We start from the raw sequence: 19,378 nt of genomic DNA, 5'->3' as shown, positions 1-19,378 counted from the left end.
TTTTTTAAAAAAATATGGAAAATCGGGGCGGATCGTCCCTGTTTCACGTCGCAGAGCCGCGGGAGGCATTTACACCGTCCGATGGCCCGTCGGAGGCCCTCCGACGGCTTCTTCGGTGGACCCCCCTCCCTTTTTTCTTCCTCTCTCTTTTCTTTTTCGGCATCGGCATGTGTTGTTTTCCATGCCGGAACCATCTCAGTTCCCAACCGGTATAGTTCGGTATGCTCCTAACTGGTCAGTTTGGGATTGAGGTGCAGCGACAAGTGCAGCAGGACAGCATTAGATGGTTAGCCTCAGGTACAGGATTGTCTTCTATGGCATCAGAGCGACTTCAGATTCAGGTGAAGCACCGGACAGAAGTGACTTCATAGGTGGAGAAGGTTTTGGCATGAGTTCAGAGCGGAGGGGTGCAAGAGGAGCAATATCCTAGTACTAGCATCAGGGCTGTGCAGAGCCAGGTGGAGCGGAGTGTGCAGATGGAGAGGCGTGGCTCTATAGAGATCATGTCAGGTGGACCATCAGGTGTAGTGAGTGCTGGCATAAAAATACTGCAGTTTCTCCAAGAAAGTCTAGGGCAACAATTGATGCAGCTGTCAAGCAGAAGGATGCCTACAATAAATTTCAAGATGATGTCGAAGAGCGAGCAAAGGTCTTCAGCGATGGAGGCGATCATCTCAAAGGTCTCCAAGGGAGCTCAGAAGCTGAAGAAAGTTGGCGGTGGCAAGGATGTTTGCACAAGGGACTGTTAGGATATGCAGCGATAGCGAGATCGTGCAAGAGGACATTGTCAAGTGTGCCAAGGCTTAGGGGCATCAAGGTGGAGATTGTAGGAGTTGGTGTGGTGCTCCCAAACCTTGGGAGGCCATGGGAGGAGTAAGGGTGTTGGCTCTGGGAGATTAGAACAGTTGTGGTTCTAGGGCTAGGACAGGAGTGGTCCTAGAGTAGAGACAGTGTATAGCTCTCTACGGACTTGAGGTCCAGGTATTGAGGACCTTGAGGGGCTTGGTTGATGCTTCGGAGATTTGGAAATACAAGGTGGAGCAAAGAACCAGAGTCAAGGATGAAGACTGCAGGGAAGTAGTTTTTGGGTCTTAATCGACTCAGATTGAGATTGGGTCGACTAAGTCTAAAGAAAAGTGACCAAACAGAAAGATTTCAGAAACCTGTGGCTGGCATGCAGGTGAGTCGACTCAATCACAATAACTGAGTCGATTCAGTTTGAAATTAAGTCAGCTCAGTTTCACGGATAGAACTGTGCGGGTTTTCTTTTTGGGTCTAGGATCGGGTTTGATCCTTGGGATCTTAAGGCCTGATTTGAGAGATCTTAAGGGGGCTAACCAAGAGTTTGGACTGGGATTAGATCCAAGGGATGAGTGCATGCAAGACTTGGACTTGGGTGAGTGCTTCTATTTATGGGTTAGTTTAGGGAGTTTTTTGGGCTTGGATTGTTTAACCCATTATAATTGGTATATATACAGGTCATTATAATACCAAGAAATGGAATGAAACAGAGCTTTTTCTTCTGAAATCCTAGCCGCCTCTCTCTCTCATGTTTCCATCCGTGATCCAATCAGGCTTCCATGTTCTTCTTGTCTATTCTTCTAGTTTGCTGGATTATCCCCATGTTCCATGCAAGACATCGGTCCACAGCTGGTATTGGAGCGATATCAAGTTTCCTTCAATGTGGCATTATGACTCTGTCACAGGGATAATATGGTCATAGTTTATGGTCGATAATAATTTGGTAATTTGAAAGAAATTGGATTCATGAAAGATTTGAATTTTGAAAAGAATTGAATGTGATATGAACTATATTTTGATAATGTTGCATAATAGAAATTGATTTCGAACTGATGAATTATATATATTTTTTATAAATAATTATTTACTTTATTGTCTGATTTAATTTAGCTGAAGTGATTATTGCTTATTGAGCTGTTTAGCTTATTACCTTCTATTTTATTATTTTTATAGATCTTGAGAACTAAAATGATATGGAAATATATACAGGAGAGTGATTAGAACAGAACCTTGATATTTTTATTTTAGATTTGAAATCTTATTGAGTTTGGTGTAAGATCTTTGGAATAGTTGAATTTATTAGGATATTAAAGTTGGAATTTAGATTATTAAATTTGGACTTAATTTATTTACTAATTATTCCACTGTTGTTTTATGATAGCATGACGAGATATCTTGCATGCTTGTAGGAAGAGTTCTCTATGAGTATGCGGTGGTTGTCATAACCCTAGATTTACGATTTCGGATGGGGAGTGTAACAATGTACATAATTGATGTTGAAAAATTTGAACCATAAATTTGAGCAACTAGAACTGGTTATCAATGGACATCTACTTAAGGAAATTGAGGTTACAAGAACAGGTCATTCACCCACTTCACAGGCATTTCAATAACTACTTTACCGGACTTGAGATTAATCTCTTTCATCTTGTGCATTTATTTTCTTTTAATTTAGCTTTCCTGTCTCTATCCATTTCTTTGTCACATTGTTTGTTCAATGGCATCCATGTCCTTCAACACTAGATAAGGTTGATTGTTATTTTCCCTTGTGATCCTGAGGTTTCTGTCAGTCCTGTTGGAGTTGTTTTAGTTCAGTGTACCAATTGTTTCATCTAATGAAGGTTTATTATTTTTGTTCTATAATTGGTCATTATTGTTATCATGATTACATTATCTTGAGAACTCTACATCTTCAATCACTTTGAAAAGTCCCCTTCACCAAGACAATCAATAAAAGTCAGCCAAATGTGACTGTTTACCTAATCACTGTGGACTAGACAATTATTCACCAGTCACTGGCATAATCAGGGCACGCTCGATTATCTCATTTTTGGTTAAATATCATTCTGACAAACCCTTTAGGTCTCTAAGCAATTGAAAATATTTCAAACTTCATATGGGACCAAATAGGTGATACAAAATATAATTCACAGTGACAATTATCCCTTTTAAAACAAGTGGGAAGCATAACTTATCCATTTGGAAGTGAATGGGAAGTGCAATAAGATATTTCTTATTACCAATTCAAAAATGATTTAGAAGTGTAGCAAGATCATTCCCATCATTCATGTGGAAATGAATGGGAAGTACAATGTGGTAATTGGGATTAACCATTTAGAGATGAATGGGCTGTGAAAAGATATTTGCCATTATTCATTTAGGAATGTGTGGGAAGTGTGACAAGATGTTCCGATGATGTGAATCAGGATGTTTTGAGAATGATCGCAATTGAAAGTGGCAGGAAAAATTTTCAGGAATTCATGGTTAACTGGAAGATAAAAAGTCATGAAAGTGAATCTATTGGAAAATTCAATATAATCTGTCACACCATGAGGTTAAGTAAGTAATGCTCTATTTGATACAGGAGAAAATTTAAATATGAAAAAAGTTCTGAATAATTTAGTAGTCTGCTAGAAGATCAACTTCAATCACTTTCAATATGATAAATGAGTGCAATGAAGTACCTAAATGCCAACAATAGTTGAAGCTTGTCAGCATCTCTGGAGAAGTTAAGATAACAATTGTAATATCAAACGTAATCATTATGAGCAAGGATTTCGGAATCGGTACCAGCCCTGTACTGGTTCTGTGCAGTATAGTATGATACTGCATACTATACTGTACCGTGTGTCGGCATATGGTGGCATACCGGTTCAATGTCGATATGCCACTAATTTTTTTTTTGATTTTTTTAGTTGAATTTGATTTCAAATTTTTTTATTTTACTTTTTAAATTACTTTATATCTAAATTAATATTTATTTATGTCATATAACAATTGTACCATTAAAAAAAAAAGTCTAAAAAACTAAAACAATGCATTAAATATATCTAAAGTACAAATTATAAAAAATAATATGCTAACCTCAAGATCTCTACTGATCTAATATTTTATCGAGTATTTGTATCGCTTGTAGATATTCGGATCATCTGCATACTTCGGAGGAACATCTATCCATCCCTCTAACCAAGTAGCACTGTAATCTTGAATATTCATCTTATAAGGTATCCTCTCTGGACTGTAAGATATCAAATCTCTCGCTCAAACTTCGACTCTGAGAGGTATCCTCGGGATGATGGTATGGCTGTGGAGGGGTCCATCCAAATATATCAGTAGAAAAATTTGATCTATAAGATGCTTTGGACTGTATAGGATAGTAGCCACTGGAGGCCGATATCTCGGATACACCATATCCATATGGATCATAAGCTGCCTGCGGGTGATTGGATCTATAATACGAGGATGATCCAGATACATCTATGGATCCTACTCCACATGCAAGATCTGTAGCTGTATCATGTGCTGGATGACCTCTAGGAGGTCATCTATATGAGATTATCTTCTCATAAGAGGTCTATCAGGTCATCCACTGTGGTCCTTATCTTGTGTGGTATGTGTAAACTAGGACTCACCGATGAATCGAATACTATCCTATGACTGTATTTCATGAGTAGTGGTCTTGTATTCTCTAGTCTCTTTCTGATCATCAGATTCATGACTGCTACCATCACTTTCACTGTCGTTGGTCTTTGAATCGGAGTCAACTGACTCTTGTACTTCGAGGGTGCTACAACTGTCGTTTTTTTTCTTTTCGAGCTCCCTCTGTGCCCCACTATGACCGATCTCGTCCCAGTATTTCTCACTCAAACATCTGGTCGAACGACTCGAACATGGAGTCACATGAGGAATGACTCTCCTGTGATCCCTTAGGCTGTGGCTGATCAGCTGAAACTCTATGTAGAATATTTCTCTGTTCACTGTCTTAGATCCATTCTGATCTTTTTAGCTACCACACTGGTTGATTGTGGAGGGGATCCAGACTCATCAAGTTTCAGCTCCTACTGCTGGTCTGCAAGCCATCCAATCATCGGATCCTCATCATCAATGGCATAATCATCTATCGTTGGATTCATATACATCAGTTGTACTTCATTTTTGACACATTTTAGTCTCAATCTCAAATTATAGTACACAAACAAGATTATTGAGTCACTTTTGTGTCAGATGGTTTCTCTGTTTACTGTGGATAAGAGTGAAAGTCGATTAATTACACACCCATTAAAAGAGACCGTCTAGGAAAGAATGTGGATGGCCACATATTTCAAATTTGGTGCGGACTGTCCAAAATGGATCCATCATTCAACTGTCATAAAATTAGATAAAATTATATATCAGATTTGATGATATTAGTAGTCATATAATTTCAATAAAGTTTTCACTGTTGATATGTAATTTATCTGGATTCATCTTTTTTTGCTTACAACAGTTGATGAGACTCCAAAGCTATGTCCCCTCTCTAAACTATTTCGTCTGTAAAAAATATATTTATTTTAGTAACAAATATATTATTAAATTAAATGATCGTATCTTAATTGACCTAACGTACCTCTTGCACATAGATGCGATTTCGGGATCGGATACCATCTTATATATAACATTACGGAGAGCAGGGAGGAGCTCATTATTCATATCTATCCTAGGTATACTGTATTGGAACTTCGGATTCAAATAGTAAGCTGAAAAAAAATTTTACAAATGATTAAGTAAACTTATATTAGTGCAAGAAAAAAAAATTTTCAGATTCTTGAATTCATGCTTACCGGTTAGATGCAAATCACTACCTATTTGATAATCCCAACAATGCTTAATGATGTTGATGTATTTTTGAGCATGGTTGGGATCTATCTCATTGATCTGTTGCTTTATCCTCTCCATCATGTGATATAAGAAGCTCATTTGGGGAATCTCTCGCAATCCACGATGCGAAGCATCTTATATAATGGCTCGATAACCTTTACTATTTTATCAATCCGTTGTCAGAATGATTAACTGGTCATCAAGTTCTCCACATAACTTTTCTCAATGCTGGCCCTCGTATATCTGATTTTCTGTTACTTGACACTGACAAACATCTGACATAAGATTGCTTTCTTCTGTAGAAGGCTATCAAGTGCTATATAGTTTGTAGCAAACCATGTGACATCCGATCTTAAGATCTTTCCTTCAGTATATTTTCGCATCAATGACAGTACCTGTTGGGAAATGTGTCCTAAAGCCAATCATCTAAGTGGTAGATGATTGGAATTACTATATAAATTATTTAATAATAATAGTTATTTGGCAGGTTCATCATAAAAGTTCTATCTTTCTTAAATAAACTTTTAAATTATGATGAAGTCCTTAGAACCACAATCAATCGATAAAGGAGGATTTATCGGATGGTTCTTAAATTATTTACGATCAAATGATAAGTTATTAACAAGGACGATAACTTATCAAGTGTAGGTCGCTATATGCCATATGCATTGGTTATCCTCGTAATTAAGTAGTGTGGAGACACTGGTATGGCATCCAGGTGAGATGTAGGAGTACATCTGCATTGAACGTGACCAATGTAACACTTTACTGTCAAGAGTAGTTAGCTAAGGCCAATGGGTATAAGTGTCCCTCCGATCTGAGATCACCACGGTGACTTGCAAGCAACTCACTGTGCTTTGGTGTCGGACTGCCTGTATTTTTAAATAGGTTCAAAAGATTTTTGGGTACAGTCAAGTACTTGTGAAGTCGGTGTGTTAGTCAAGATGGGATTGACCACTCCTGATTAACTTTAGGAAGAGAATATCTCGTTGTGTTTTAATTTAGCAAAATCTAGGCCTGGATAATCCTCGTGAGGAGTCACAAGATTTGCAAAATTTTGAGACACAATAGAGATGGCTTGTATGAGTGATTGACAGCATATTCAAAGTCGTCTTGAGCATTATTGATCAAAAGGATGAATTATATGGTAACCATGGGTCAGGGTTCTTAGAATGTTGCTTTGCAGACATTCGACCTATCTGGACGTCAGGAACCATTGCTAGATGGTTACTTCGACTGATATAGGAATTGGTTCCTATGCTATCGGCTTAGGTTTGAACCTATAGGGTCACACACATAAGAGGTTGTAACCTAATCAGATGGTTAATCGATGATTGAGAATCGTTCTTAAGTTAAATGATCAATGTGATTGATGTTTAACCTAATGCAAGTGTTGCAGGAGGATCGATTAGTAGTTGGATTGCTAATTGGCTCAATCTAATGGAGCAATTGGGTTGAGATCAAGTCTAATTGAATTTGATTCAATTAGAATTAGTTTGGATTTAATTGGGTTAAGTCTAATTGGTTTATTGGATAAGCCAATTGCAAGGGAGAACAAGTCTCTGTTCGACTAGCACTTGTGTACACCTAATTCTTAATTAAGTTAGGATTTAAATCAGAATTAAATATGGTTTAATCTGATTTAAATGAACTCCTAGTTGGACTAGGATTACCATTAATTAGGTTGCAATTAATTTGGATTGGGTTCAAAGTGTTTGATCTAATCTACATAAGAATCCTAGTTAGACTAGGACTCCATCTCTTCTCTTGCGCCACCTAAGAAACTTCAAGCCCACGTCCACTAATTAATTTTCAGATATTTTTCTATGATATCCACGTCCAAGGAATATTATCTCACACTACTTATTCTAGAGATTTGAATCAGATTTGATTTGATTCAATATGGAAAGAGGTTTGGCTAATTATGGAAAGTGTTTTAGGTTTATCTCCTTTGTTTGAAAGAGTCCCTCTTCACAAGGACTCTTCCCTCCTCTCATGCGCCAACTTCCTTCATCCTTATCCCTTCTTTTTGTCGCCCCTTTTGAGGTTATTTTCATGCTCTCCACGAAATAGATAAGGCAAGGGGCATCCAAGAGTTGGACACCCCATAGACTCCTTGTCGATTAGGTCTTTTGACCTAATCTGTCGTATATAAAGTTGCCGCCTCATATGAGATGAAATAGGTAGTCAAAAATTGGTGAAAAATAGATAGAAAAACCAGAGGAGAAAGAGGATGGCATGGGTGGTTTGTGGCGCCAAAATCCTTGGAGGAGAGTCTTCAATCAAGAGATCAAAAGTTGATGTCTTGTAGAGAAAAAATGTAAGAGAAATGACTGTTTTCTCTCATTGTTTTTCTTTCATATTATTCGCTTTTTGTTTTTTGTGTTTTTTATGTGATAAAATCTGAGAGAGAGAGGATGGAATGGGTGGTTTGAGGCATCAAATTCCTTGGAGAAGAGTCTTCTATCAAGAGATCAAAAGTTGATGTCTTGTAGAAACAAAAGGCAAGAGAAGATTGTTTTTGTTGTGATCCAGATGGTGTGCCCAAGGCCCAGGGGACCAAGGCTAAGGCCAAGATCCATCATTCATGAGGGCTTCATGGAGGCTCTAGGGCTAGTTGGGCCCTACGTTGAAAGGCTGTAGGCCTTTCGGGTTCTTGAGGTCTAGGTTATGTGGGCCTCAAGGGACCAACTCTTTATGGGCCAGGTCTGGGCCCAGGATAGGTGAGATTAGGTTGAGTCATGGGTGTACATGGGCTTGGGTTAACCTAATCTCCCATAGAGTTGGTCAAGGGAGTTTTGGGTTTGGATCACTTGACCCTGTGTTTATATATACATGCACTGTATAGGTTTGATTAAGTCAAGGAATACGAAACTCTTTCTCCCAAATCTCTCTGTCTCTTCTCCCTCTCTCTCCAGCTATTCTCCACGCCCCAGGAGCAAGAAACCCTAGGGTTTCTTGCCGTCAGGTCCATAGAAGGAAAGAAAAGCAAGGGAGGCGCTAGCCCCTCCCCCTTGGTGCCGCCAACACTTTGTCTCCCCCTCTCTTGCAGCCGCCCAAACATCAGGTCCAGGATCTGGAATCTCTTGAGAAGAGGTTGGTACAAGTTCCTCTCAGATCTGGAGTTGATCTGAGGTCGTTTGAGGCATGGGTGAGATCTCCATCAACAGATCTACAGGAAAGGCTGCAGCAGGACAAATCTGCAAGGTCTGGTTCTATCTACCTTCTTCCCTATCTAGAACGTCCTGATTCGAGATCTACGAATTGGAAGACCTCGGTCCAGGCCTGATCTGGTTGGGTACCAGATCTTGAATTTTTTAGAGGTGATCTTAGAGGCGTTCTTCATCTGGAACGAAAGGCTGACGAAGAAGACAGCAACCAGGCTGATTTCGTCAAGGGTCTTTGATCGAGTCCAGAAGTCTCCAGATTTGTTCGTTGCTGGTTCCGCTGCACCCAAGGTCCGTGGGAGGAGCCGGGATCGTGCTCCAACAGTTGGTATCAGAGCCACGGTGGTGAGGAAGCGGTTCCAAGCACGAGAAGTTGAAGATTCCAAGTGCTGAAAATTTTCAGCAAGGTACCATCAAGGTATATTCTATACTTCTTGATTTTATATTGCTTGTTTGGCTTGGATCCAGTCATGGGCAGCAATATGAAGGTCGATTTTGAGAAGTTTGATGGCAAGGAAAATTTTTTCATGTGGAAAATCCGGATGGAGGATCTTCTGGTGCAAGCAGATCTGGATCAGGCTTTGGATGAGAAGCCTGAGGGAATGACAGATAGCAATGGGCATCGTTGGAGAAGAAAGCATGCTCGGTGATCAGAGGATGTTTGGCGGATGCGGCGTTGTATTCGGTGCTGGAAGAAAAGACCCCGAAGGGCCTTTGGTCGAAGTTGCACGCCATGTATATGGGAAAGAATATGTGCAACAAGCTAATACTGAAGAAGAGGTTGTACAGTTTTCGGATGCAGGAGGGATCTGATGTGATTGGCCACATTCAGAGGTTCGATCCGTTGTGCACGAAGTTGATGAATATCGGGGTGAAGCTGGATGAGGAGGACAAGTCCCTGTTGCTTTTGTATTCGCTGCCAGGATCATATGACTCTTTGGTGACTACACTGCTCTATGGCAAGGAGACTCTGGAATATGAGGACATGGTCTCGGTGCTGAGGTCTAATGAGCAAAGGGAAAAGTTAACCAGAGATCGGGCTCCCTAGGAGGGTTTGGCAGTAGGGGAGAAGACAGGTAGAGGCAGAGGTAGAAGCAAGTCCAGGGGGCGGTCCAAGTCCAGGAAGGGAAAGAAAGAGATGAAATGCTTCAAGTGCAACGAGTTCGGGCACTTCAAGCGAGAATGTCCACTATGAAAGAGCAAGAAGGGAGAAAGAAATGGCTCGAATCAGTGAGTGCAGTTGCTAGGCAGCAGGTGGAGGATGATCTACTTGTGGTATCAGATGGTCACAGGCATTACACAGAGGAGTGGACACTAGACTCTGCGTGCTCACATCACTACACACCACACAGGTCTTGGTTTGCGACATGCACCAAGACAGATAAGGGATCAGTGACTCTAGGCGACAATCATCCTTGCAAGGTGGCTGGGATAAGGACAGTCAGGGTGAGGATGTTTGATGGGATTGTGAGGACATTGACAAATGTAAAGCACGTCCCGGAGCTGGAAAAGAATCTGGTGTCATTAGGTTACTTGGAGCGCAGTGGATACAGCTTCAGCAATAGGGCTAGAAGTGGAGTACTGAACATCTTCAATGGAGCTATGGTAGTGATGAGAGGCAGGAGATTGGACAATAACCTCTATCGCATGGAGGAATCTGTGGTGACCGGAGAGTCTGATGCAGCAGCTGCAGTACAGGACCAGTAGGGGGCTTACAGGATGTGGCACTATCGCTTAGACCACATGGGTGACAAGGGGCTGAGGGAGTTGAGCAGGAGAGGATTTATCTCTGATCTGGAGGATGGTGCTATAGGGGAGATCTGTGAGCCTTGCCAGATGGGAAAGCAGAGGAGAGTTCAGTTCAATATCAGTACAGCCCGCAGTGCAGCCCCTCTGGAGTTAGTACACAGATGTGTGGGGACCAGCCCCAGTTTTAGCTAGGAATGGGGTCAGATACTTCATGATCCTGATTGATGATTTTCAAGAAAATTTTGGATTTACTTCATGAGAGAGAAGTCAGAGGTCTTCACCAAGTTCAAGATCTGGAGAGCTGAGGTGGAGGAGCAGGAGAGGAGTGTGAAGTGTCTAAGGTCAGACAATGGCGGGGAGTACACCAACAGAGAGTTTCAGGACTACTGTGAGGAGTGTTGGATCAGGAGACACTTCTCAGTTAAGGGGACTCCACAGCAGAATGGGGTGGCCGAGAGGATGAACAGAATACTTCTGAAAAAGGCACGATGCATGAGACTGCAGGCAGGGCTTTCAAAGACGTTCTGGGTTGACACAATTGACGCAGCGGGTTACTTGGTCAATCGATCACCTCACACCAGGTTGGATGGCAGGCTTCCAGAGGTGTGGTCTGGGAGGACAGTTGGGCTGGACCATCTATGGGTATTTGGGTGCACGGCCTATGTGCATATTGGAGCTGGTGAGCGGAGCAAGCTAGACGCCAGATCATGCAAGACGGTGTTTCTAGGCTATCCGCGAGGAGTTAAGGGATACAAGCTGTGGGATTCCTTGGAAAAGAAGGTCATCATTAGTCGGGATGTGATTTTTGATGAGGAGTCAGTCCTATGGAGGCGAGCAGGCATGGAGGAGCAGCAGGAGCAGGAGGAGGTCCAGCAGGGCGCTGCTGGACAGCTTATCCCTTTGATTTTGCCTCTTGCAGGTACTACGGGAGGACATGACATTCAGGTGGAGAACCTACCTAAGGTGTCTCCACAGGTGGAGAGGACTCGAACAGATGATCGAGGCGAAGAGGTCCAGCAGGAGTGAGTTGGATCGAGGACTGATATCGGTGTTGCCCTACACAAGCCCAAGAAGACCATCAGGCAACCGGACCGATATGGCTTCGAGGAGACGCTGTCATATGCCCTGATGACAGCGAATGGAGATCCATATACGTATCAGGAGGCTATTGAGAGCCAGGACAAAGCGGTGGGTCCAGGCGATGTCCGAGGAGATGCAGTCTCTCCACCAGAACCAGACGTGGCGATTGGTGCAGTTGCCACAGGGGAAGAGGCCCATTGGCTGCAAATAGGTCTATAGTCGCAAGGAAGGGCCTTCAGAGCAGGGAGGTATCAGATTCAAGGTGAGGTTAGTGGCCAAGGGATACTCCCAGAAGGAAGGCATCGACTTCAGCGAAGTCTTCTCTCCCGTCGTCAGACATACTTCCATCAGAGTGTTGCTGAGTATTGTAGCAGCTCAGGATTTAGAGCTGGAGCAGATGGATGTCAAGACGGCGTTCCTCTATGGGCATTTGGAGGAGAGAATTTACATGGAGCAGCCATCCGGTTTCAGGGATCCAGGATCAGAGGGAAAGGTTTGTCTGTTGCAGAAGTCGCTGTACAGGCTGAAGCAGTCGCCGAGGCAATGGTACAAGCGGTTCGACTCCTATGTGCGTAGCATTGGACTTTCCAGGTGCGAGTTTGACCACTATGTTTATGTTCAGTCTCTTGAGGATGGTTCTAGGGTGTTCCTACTCTTGTATGTGGATGACGTGCTTATAGCATGCAAGAGTAGGAAGGTTGTGCAGGATCTGAAGGCATCCTTATCTCGGAAGTTTGAGATGAAGGATTTGGATCCTGCAAGGAAGATCCTAGACATGGAGATTTTCAGAGACCGAGCTCGGAGGATGCTGCATCTATCTCAGGGGGGCTACATACAGAAGGTCTTAGAGAGGTTCGGGATGAAGGGAGCAAAGCCGGTGGAGCTGTCACTTGTCGGTCACTTCAGACTCTCGAAGACCATAGCGCCACAGACTGAGGTGGAGGCTCAGGAGATGGAGACGGTTCCTTATGCTTCAGGAGTTGGGAGCTTGATGTATGCGATGGTCTGTTGTAGGCCAGACATCGCTCATGCAGTGAGTCAGGTTAGCAGGTTCATGGCGCAGCCTGGTAGGGAGCACTGGAGAGCTCTGAAGTGGATATTCAGATACCTGGCGGATTCAGTTGGAGTTGGCATCTACTACGGACAGCGAGGTGCAGTGGGATACTCTGACATGTCCAGGGAGGCTCAAGGGCTGGTTGGCGGTTATGTAGATGCAGACTTCGGTGGAGATGTGGATACCCGGAGGTTTACGACAGGCTTCATCTTTAGCCTGTATGGAAGTCCTATTTCTTAAAGATCGAGTCTGTAGCCTATCACGGCCCTATCCACTACAGAGGCGAAGTACATCGGGCTGACAGAAGCAGCTAAGGAGGCAATTTGGCTGAAGGATTTGTTGACGGAGATGGGCCTTACTCAGGAGGCCATTAGAGTGCACTGTGACAGCCAGAGTGCACTTCTATTAGCATAGAACTCAGTCTATCATTGTTGCTCCTAGATTGATTTTGATGATTACAAAGCAGATTGAAGGGATACAAATAATTTTAAAATGAAAAAGTCCTTATGCTCTTCAAGGGCAAAATCGTAATTTCACTAAAATTCTGATTTGATAGTATCATTTGGTAGAACAAATGATTTGAAATCTATTGGTGAAAATTTCATTGTGTTTGGACTTATATTTTTGAAGTTATGAAGGTTTGAAGTACATGAGTCGACTCATGAGTCGACTCATGGCACTGTGAGCTGATTGGCACGCAAAAATTCTCCTTGGCACGCTAGTTTTCTGGCTTGGCACGACCTGTGAGTCGACCCATGAGTCGACCCACAAGGCATGAGTCGACTCATGAGTCGACCCCTGCTAATTTGAGCCAAGAATTTTCAGAAACGCATTCTCTGGTTTTTGCAACAGAGGTCGACTCATGAGTCGACCCCTGAAGCATGAGTCGACTCATGAGTCGACCCCTGCGACGGGAAATGTCAGCAACGGCTATTTTTTTGCCCGTTTTAATTGCCATTTATGCTTCCTAAAAATCCTCTAACGGCTCTTTATCTACCTAAATTGTTTTCTCTTGCTTCTAATGCTACAAAATGCTTAAAATGATGAAAGAAATTGCAGATTAAATAGCGGATCAAACGTGAAATCAAAAAACGAGAAGAACAGAAGAAAGGATCCGAAATTTGCAAGAAAAAGTCTGAGATCAACGAAAAATCCAAAAAGAAAAAGAGAGAGGATCCACAATATACCAGAGAGATTGTGAAAGAGAAAAGCAAGATCTTTCAAGGAGAGAATTCTTCACGCCTATTGTTTCAATCTTGATCTAGAGATCGTTTCAAAGCTTTCAAGAGATCTTCAATCAACAATCAACCTCTTCTCAAGCATTCAAGCGTTCATCCACTTTGAGAAAATCCGAAAAAGGGGTTCTTCATTTGAGTAAAACTTTTATTGTTATATTCGCTCATTTAAGGAGCTGTTATTGTATTAATCTGTGCTCTAAATTTTCTAACTCTTTGTGAGCTTTTGTTCTTGTTTTTGGAGGATTTTCAAAACAAGGAAAGGTTGATCCGAACCTGAAATCGGAGTGTTTTGGGTTTACTTGTACCCGGGAAACAAGTGATCTAGCTTGGGATAGCTAGTGTCGGAGTTTCCGACGTTTTGTATTCGGGTTGAATACAAAGGATAGTGGATTGAAATTCCCAAGTAGGATCTTGGGGAGTGGATGTAGGTGCAAGGTTAGCACCGAACCACTATAAATCCTTGTGTTTGTGGTGTGCTTTATCGCTTCACTTTATTTCTTTATTATATTCTTGCATTCCTGCTTTAGATAATTAATATTGAATTAAAGTCTTTGTTTTAATCTTCATAAGTAATCTGTTGGGCTTAAAATTTTTAGAAACCCAATTCACCCCCCCTCTTGGGTTGCATAGCTGGGCAACAAGTGGTATCAGAGCCGGTGCTCTAGTCCTTCTTTGATCTAATAATCAAAGAGCCAAAGATCTATGGCAACCCATGTTGGTACTTCTCTAGCCGAGGGGCAATCAACAAACCGACCTCCACTTTTCAATGGGTCTAATTACACCTATTGGAAAGCTCGGATGAAGATTTTCATACAAGCACTCGACTATGATATGTGGAGTATCATAGTGAATGGTCCTCACACACCCACCAAGATTATAGATGGTGAGGAATCAACCAAATCCGAGAAAGAATGGGATGAGGTTGACAAGAAATTGGTACAATTAAATGCCAAAGCCATGAATGTTCTTTATTGTGCACTAGATGCTAGTGAATTCAATCGCATTTCTACTTGTGCATCTGCTAAAGAAATATGGGATAGGTTAGAAGTCACCCATGAGGGAACAAATCAAGTAAAAGAGTCTAAAATAAACATGCTTGTACATAAATATGAATTGTTCAAAATAGAGCATGATGAGTCCATAACTGCTATGTTTACTCGTTTTACTGATATAATCAATGGTTTAAAGAGTCTTGGCAAATCTTATACTAACAGTGAACTTGTAAGGAAGATTCTCAGGTCACTGTCAAGAACTTGGGAAGCCAAGGTGACTGCCATCCAAGAAGCAAAGGACTTGAACACTCTACCTCTAGAAGAGCTTCTTGGATCCTTGATGACTCATGAACTTAGCATGAAGCAACATCAAGAGGATGAAGTCAAAAAGAAAAGAACCATTGCCCTCAAATCCACAACTTCGCCTGATTATGAAACAGATGAATCTGAAGATGAAGAACAGGATGAAGAGATGGCTCTCATCACCCGGAAATTTAAGAAGTTTCTAAGAAAAAGGAAACAGGGGATGAGAAAGAAATTCACAAAAGGAGATCAAAGCAAAGAAAAGGAGAAAGATCAACCCCCTATATGCTACGAGTGCAAGAAGCCAGGACATTTCAGATCCGAATGTCCACAATTGAAGAAAGGTCCAAAGAAGTTCAAAAAGAAGGCAATGATGGCGACCTGGAGTGCGAGTGATGACTCAAGCTCCGACGAGGAAACCTCAACAGAACAAGCCAACCTGTGCCTGATGGCACACGAAAATGAGGTAACTTCTGAATCCACTAGTGAATTTACTTTTGAAGAATTGCATGAAGCATTCTATGATTCAATTGATGAATTAAAGAAACTAGGGAAGAAAAACAAAGAGCTGAAATTGGAAAATCAGTCCTTAGTGAAACAAGCTGAAAATCTTTCAATTGAAAAATTCACCTTGATTCAAGAAAATCAAAACTTAAAGGATGAAATGAACAAACTAAAATCTATAGTAGATAAGTTCATCTTAAGTTCAAACAAACTAAATATGATCCTTGAAAATCAGAAAGCTATATATGATAAGGCTGGACTTGGTTATAAACCCCTGAAGAAACAAAAATTTCTGAAGGATATTTATGTAAATTATTCAAGTAACAAGTCTACAAATATTATTTGTTTTAAATGTGGAAGAATAGGACATAAATCATACACATGTCTTATTAACAAATATGCAAACACAAAGAAAATATGGGTTCCAAAAGGAACCATTCTGACTAACCTGAAAGGACCCAAGAAAGCTTGGGTACCTAAGACAGAAACGTGACCTTTGCTTGCAGGTGTGTCTAGCATCCCAAGAAGGAAACAGGAAATGGTATCTTGACAGCGGATGCTCGAGACACATGACTGGTGATGAATCACAATTCATCACGCTTGATGCTAAGGATGGAGGGATGGTCACCTTTGGAGATAATGGCAAAGGAAAGATCATCGGGATAGGTAACATTGGTATCACTCCCTCCAAATACATTGAGAATGTTTTATTAGTTAAAGGTTTAAAGCATAACTTACTTAGCATTAGTCAATTCTGTGATAAAGGGTATAAAGTAAGTTTTGAATCATCTGTTTGCATTGTGACGAGTCCTATTAACGATGGCATTAAATTTATAGGACATAGGCATGGCAATGTTTATATGGTAGACTTGAATGATTTAACAAAATTAGACATGCAATGCCTAGTTTCTTTAAATGCTAAAATAAATGAGACTAGTTGGCTGTGGCATCGTAGACTTGCACACATTAGCATGCATTCTCCCTCAAAATTAATTAAAAAGGATTTAGTTCTCGGTTTGCCAAAACTGAATTTTGAAAAGGATAGAATTTGTGATGCATGCCAATTAGGTAAACAAACTAGAGTATCATTTAAATCCAAAAATACTGTTTCAACTTCTAGACCTTTAGAGCTCTTACATATGGATTTGTTTGGACCAACTAGAACCACTAGTTTAGGAGGAAAACGATATGGATTTGTAATAATAGATGATTACTCTCGTTTTACTTGGGTTTTCTTTTTGGCTCACAAAAATGAAACTTTTCATATTTTCACTAAATTTCATCGAAAAGTCTCTAATGAAAAAGGTTTTTCAATTCAAAATATTAGAAGTGATCATGGAACTGAATTTGAAAATCAAGATTTTGAAAATTTTTGTGATGAAAATGGAATTGGCCATAACTTCTCTGCTCCAAGGATACCCCAACAGAATGGGGTAGTTGAAAGGAAAAACAGAACCTTAGAAGAAATGGCCCGTACCATGCTTTGTGAAAGCAACCTTCCAAAATATTTTTGGGCGGAAGCAATTAACACAGCATGTTACATTTTAAATCGTGCTTTAATTAGACAATTTTTAAAGAAAACCCCCTATGAACTTTGGAAAGAAAGAAAACCAAATATTGCATATTTTCATGTTTTTGGTTGCCGATGTTTTGTATTAAATAATGACAAAGAAAAACTTGGTAAATTTGATGCAAAATCAGATGAAGCAATCTTTCTAGGTTACTCCACTAGTAAAGCATTTAGAGTTTTCAACAAAAGAACTTTAGTAGTTGAGGAGTCCATACATGTTATTTTTGATGAATCTAACGATCTTCCTTCAAGGAAGAATGAGGGTGTTGATGATGCAGAGCCACTAATAGAAAGTATGAAGGAGATCACTCTGAAAGACTCAGCAACTCCAAAAGACAAGGATCAAGAAGACGAACAAAATGAAAGAGGTGAAGAAATTCAAGAACAACCTCAAGGTACAAATGACCTACCCAAGGAATGGAGGTATGTTCACAACCACCCTAAGGAGTTAATTATCGGTAATCCTATGCATGGGGTAAAAACACGTTCTTCACTTAGAGATGTACTTAATCATTGTGCTTTTGTATCTCAACTTGAACCTAAAACTTTTGAAGAGGCTGAAAATGATCATAACTGGATTAATGCTATGCAAGAGGAACTTAATCAATTTGAAAGAAATAATGTTTGGACCTTAGTATCAAGACCTAAAGATTACTCAATAATTGGAACAAAATGGGTCTTTAGAAACAAATTAGATGAGCATGGAAATGTAATTAGAAATAAAGCAAGACTGGTTGCTAAGGGATATAATCAAGAAGAAGGAATTGATTTTGATGAAACCTTTGCACCTGTTGCTAGATTAGAAGCTATTAGACTTCTACTTGCATATGCTTGCTTTATGAATTTCAAGTTTTTTTAAATGGATGTTAAAAGTGCATTTTTAAATGGATATATTTCTGAAGAAGTATATGTAGAACAACCTCCTGGATTTGAAAATCATGCTTTTCCCAATCATGTCTTTAGATTAAATAAAGCTTTATATGGATTAAAACAAGCACCTAGAGCATGGTATGAAAGGCTAAGCAAATTTCTACTAAATAATGGTTTCTCAAGAGGCAATGTAGATACAACTCTATTTATTAAAAGAAACCAAAATGATATGCTAATTATACAAATTTATGTTGATGACATAATTTTTGGGTCTACTAATGAATCCCTTTGTCAAGACTTTGCTAAGCTTATGCAGGGAGAGTTCGAGATGAGCATGATGGGAGAACTCACTTTCTTCCTCGGACTCCAAATCAAACAATCAAAAGAGGGAATCTCCATCACCCAAAGCAAGTACACCAAGGAACTACTCAAAAGATTTGGAATGGAGAACTGCAAACCAATTGGCACACCAATGAGTCCCTCATGTAAGCTTGACAAGGATGATGAAGGTAAAAGCGTAGACTTAAAATACTATAGAGGTATGATTGGCTCATTATTATATTTAACTGCAAGTAGGCCGATATCATGTTTAGTGTTTGCTTATGTGCAAGATATCAATCTAATCCTAAGGAATCTCATTTGAATGCTGTTAAAAGAATCCTTAGATACTTAAATGGTACACAAACTATAGGGTTATGGTACTCTAAGGACTCACAAATTAATTTGTTAGGATATTCTGATACTGATTTTGCTGGATGTAAATTAGATAGAAAAAGCACAAGTGGAACTTGTCAATTTCTTGGAGTAAACCTAATCTCATGGTTTAGCAAGAAACAAAATTCGGTGGCACTGTTTACGGTTGAGGCCGAATACATTGCAGCCGGAAGTTGTTGTGCTCAAATCTTGTGGATTAAGCAACAACTCGAAGATTTTGGAATCAAACTTAATGAAACACCAATAAAATGTGATAATACAAGTGCCATAAATCTATCTAAAAATCCAATTCAACACTCAAGATCTAAACATATTGAAATAAGACATCATTTTATAAGAGAACATGTTCAAAACAAAAATGTAATTCTTGAATATGATTGCACTGAAAATCAATTAGCCGATATCTTTACAAAGGCCCTTAGTGAGGATAGATTCTGTGAAATTAGGAGAAATCTAGGAATTCTAGATCCATTTGCCTA

At 40.4% G+C, this 19,378-nt stretch overlaps 1 protein-coding gene across 3 annotated transcripts in view; it reads left to right on the top strand.

Moving 5' to 3' along the window:
* Positions 1 to 19,378, top strand: part of LOC105035151 (1-acyl-sn-glycerol-3-phosphate acyltransferase) — a 44,584-nt gene that overhangs the window by 13,007 nt on the left and 12,199 nt on the right. Inside the window, exon 1 of one of the 3 annotated variants that reach the window (XM_073257949.1) lies at positions 18,551 to 18,694. The exons of the other annotated variants lie outside the window; for them this stretch is intronic. Coding sequence (XP_073114050.1) covers positions 18,686 to 18,694 — 9 coding nt within the window. The 5' untranslated portion in view covers positions 18,551 to 18,685. Of the gene's footprint in view, positions 1 to 18,550; positions 18,695 to 19,378 lie in introns of those variants that run through there. 3 annotated transcript variants of the gene reach the window in all.

The sequence above is a fragment of the Elaeis guineensis genome, chromosome 5, assembly GCF_000442705.2.
Source record: "Elaeis guineensis isolate ETL-2024a chromosome 5, EG11, whole genome shotgun sequence".
In the NCBI taxonomy this organism is placed as follows: domain Eukaryota; kingdom Viridiplantae; phylum Streptophyta; class Magnoliopsida; order Arecales; family Arecaceae; genus Elaeis; species Elaeis guineensis.
This window is presented reverse-complemented; position numbering and strand designations above follow the sequence as displayed.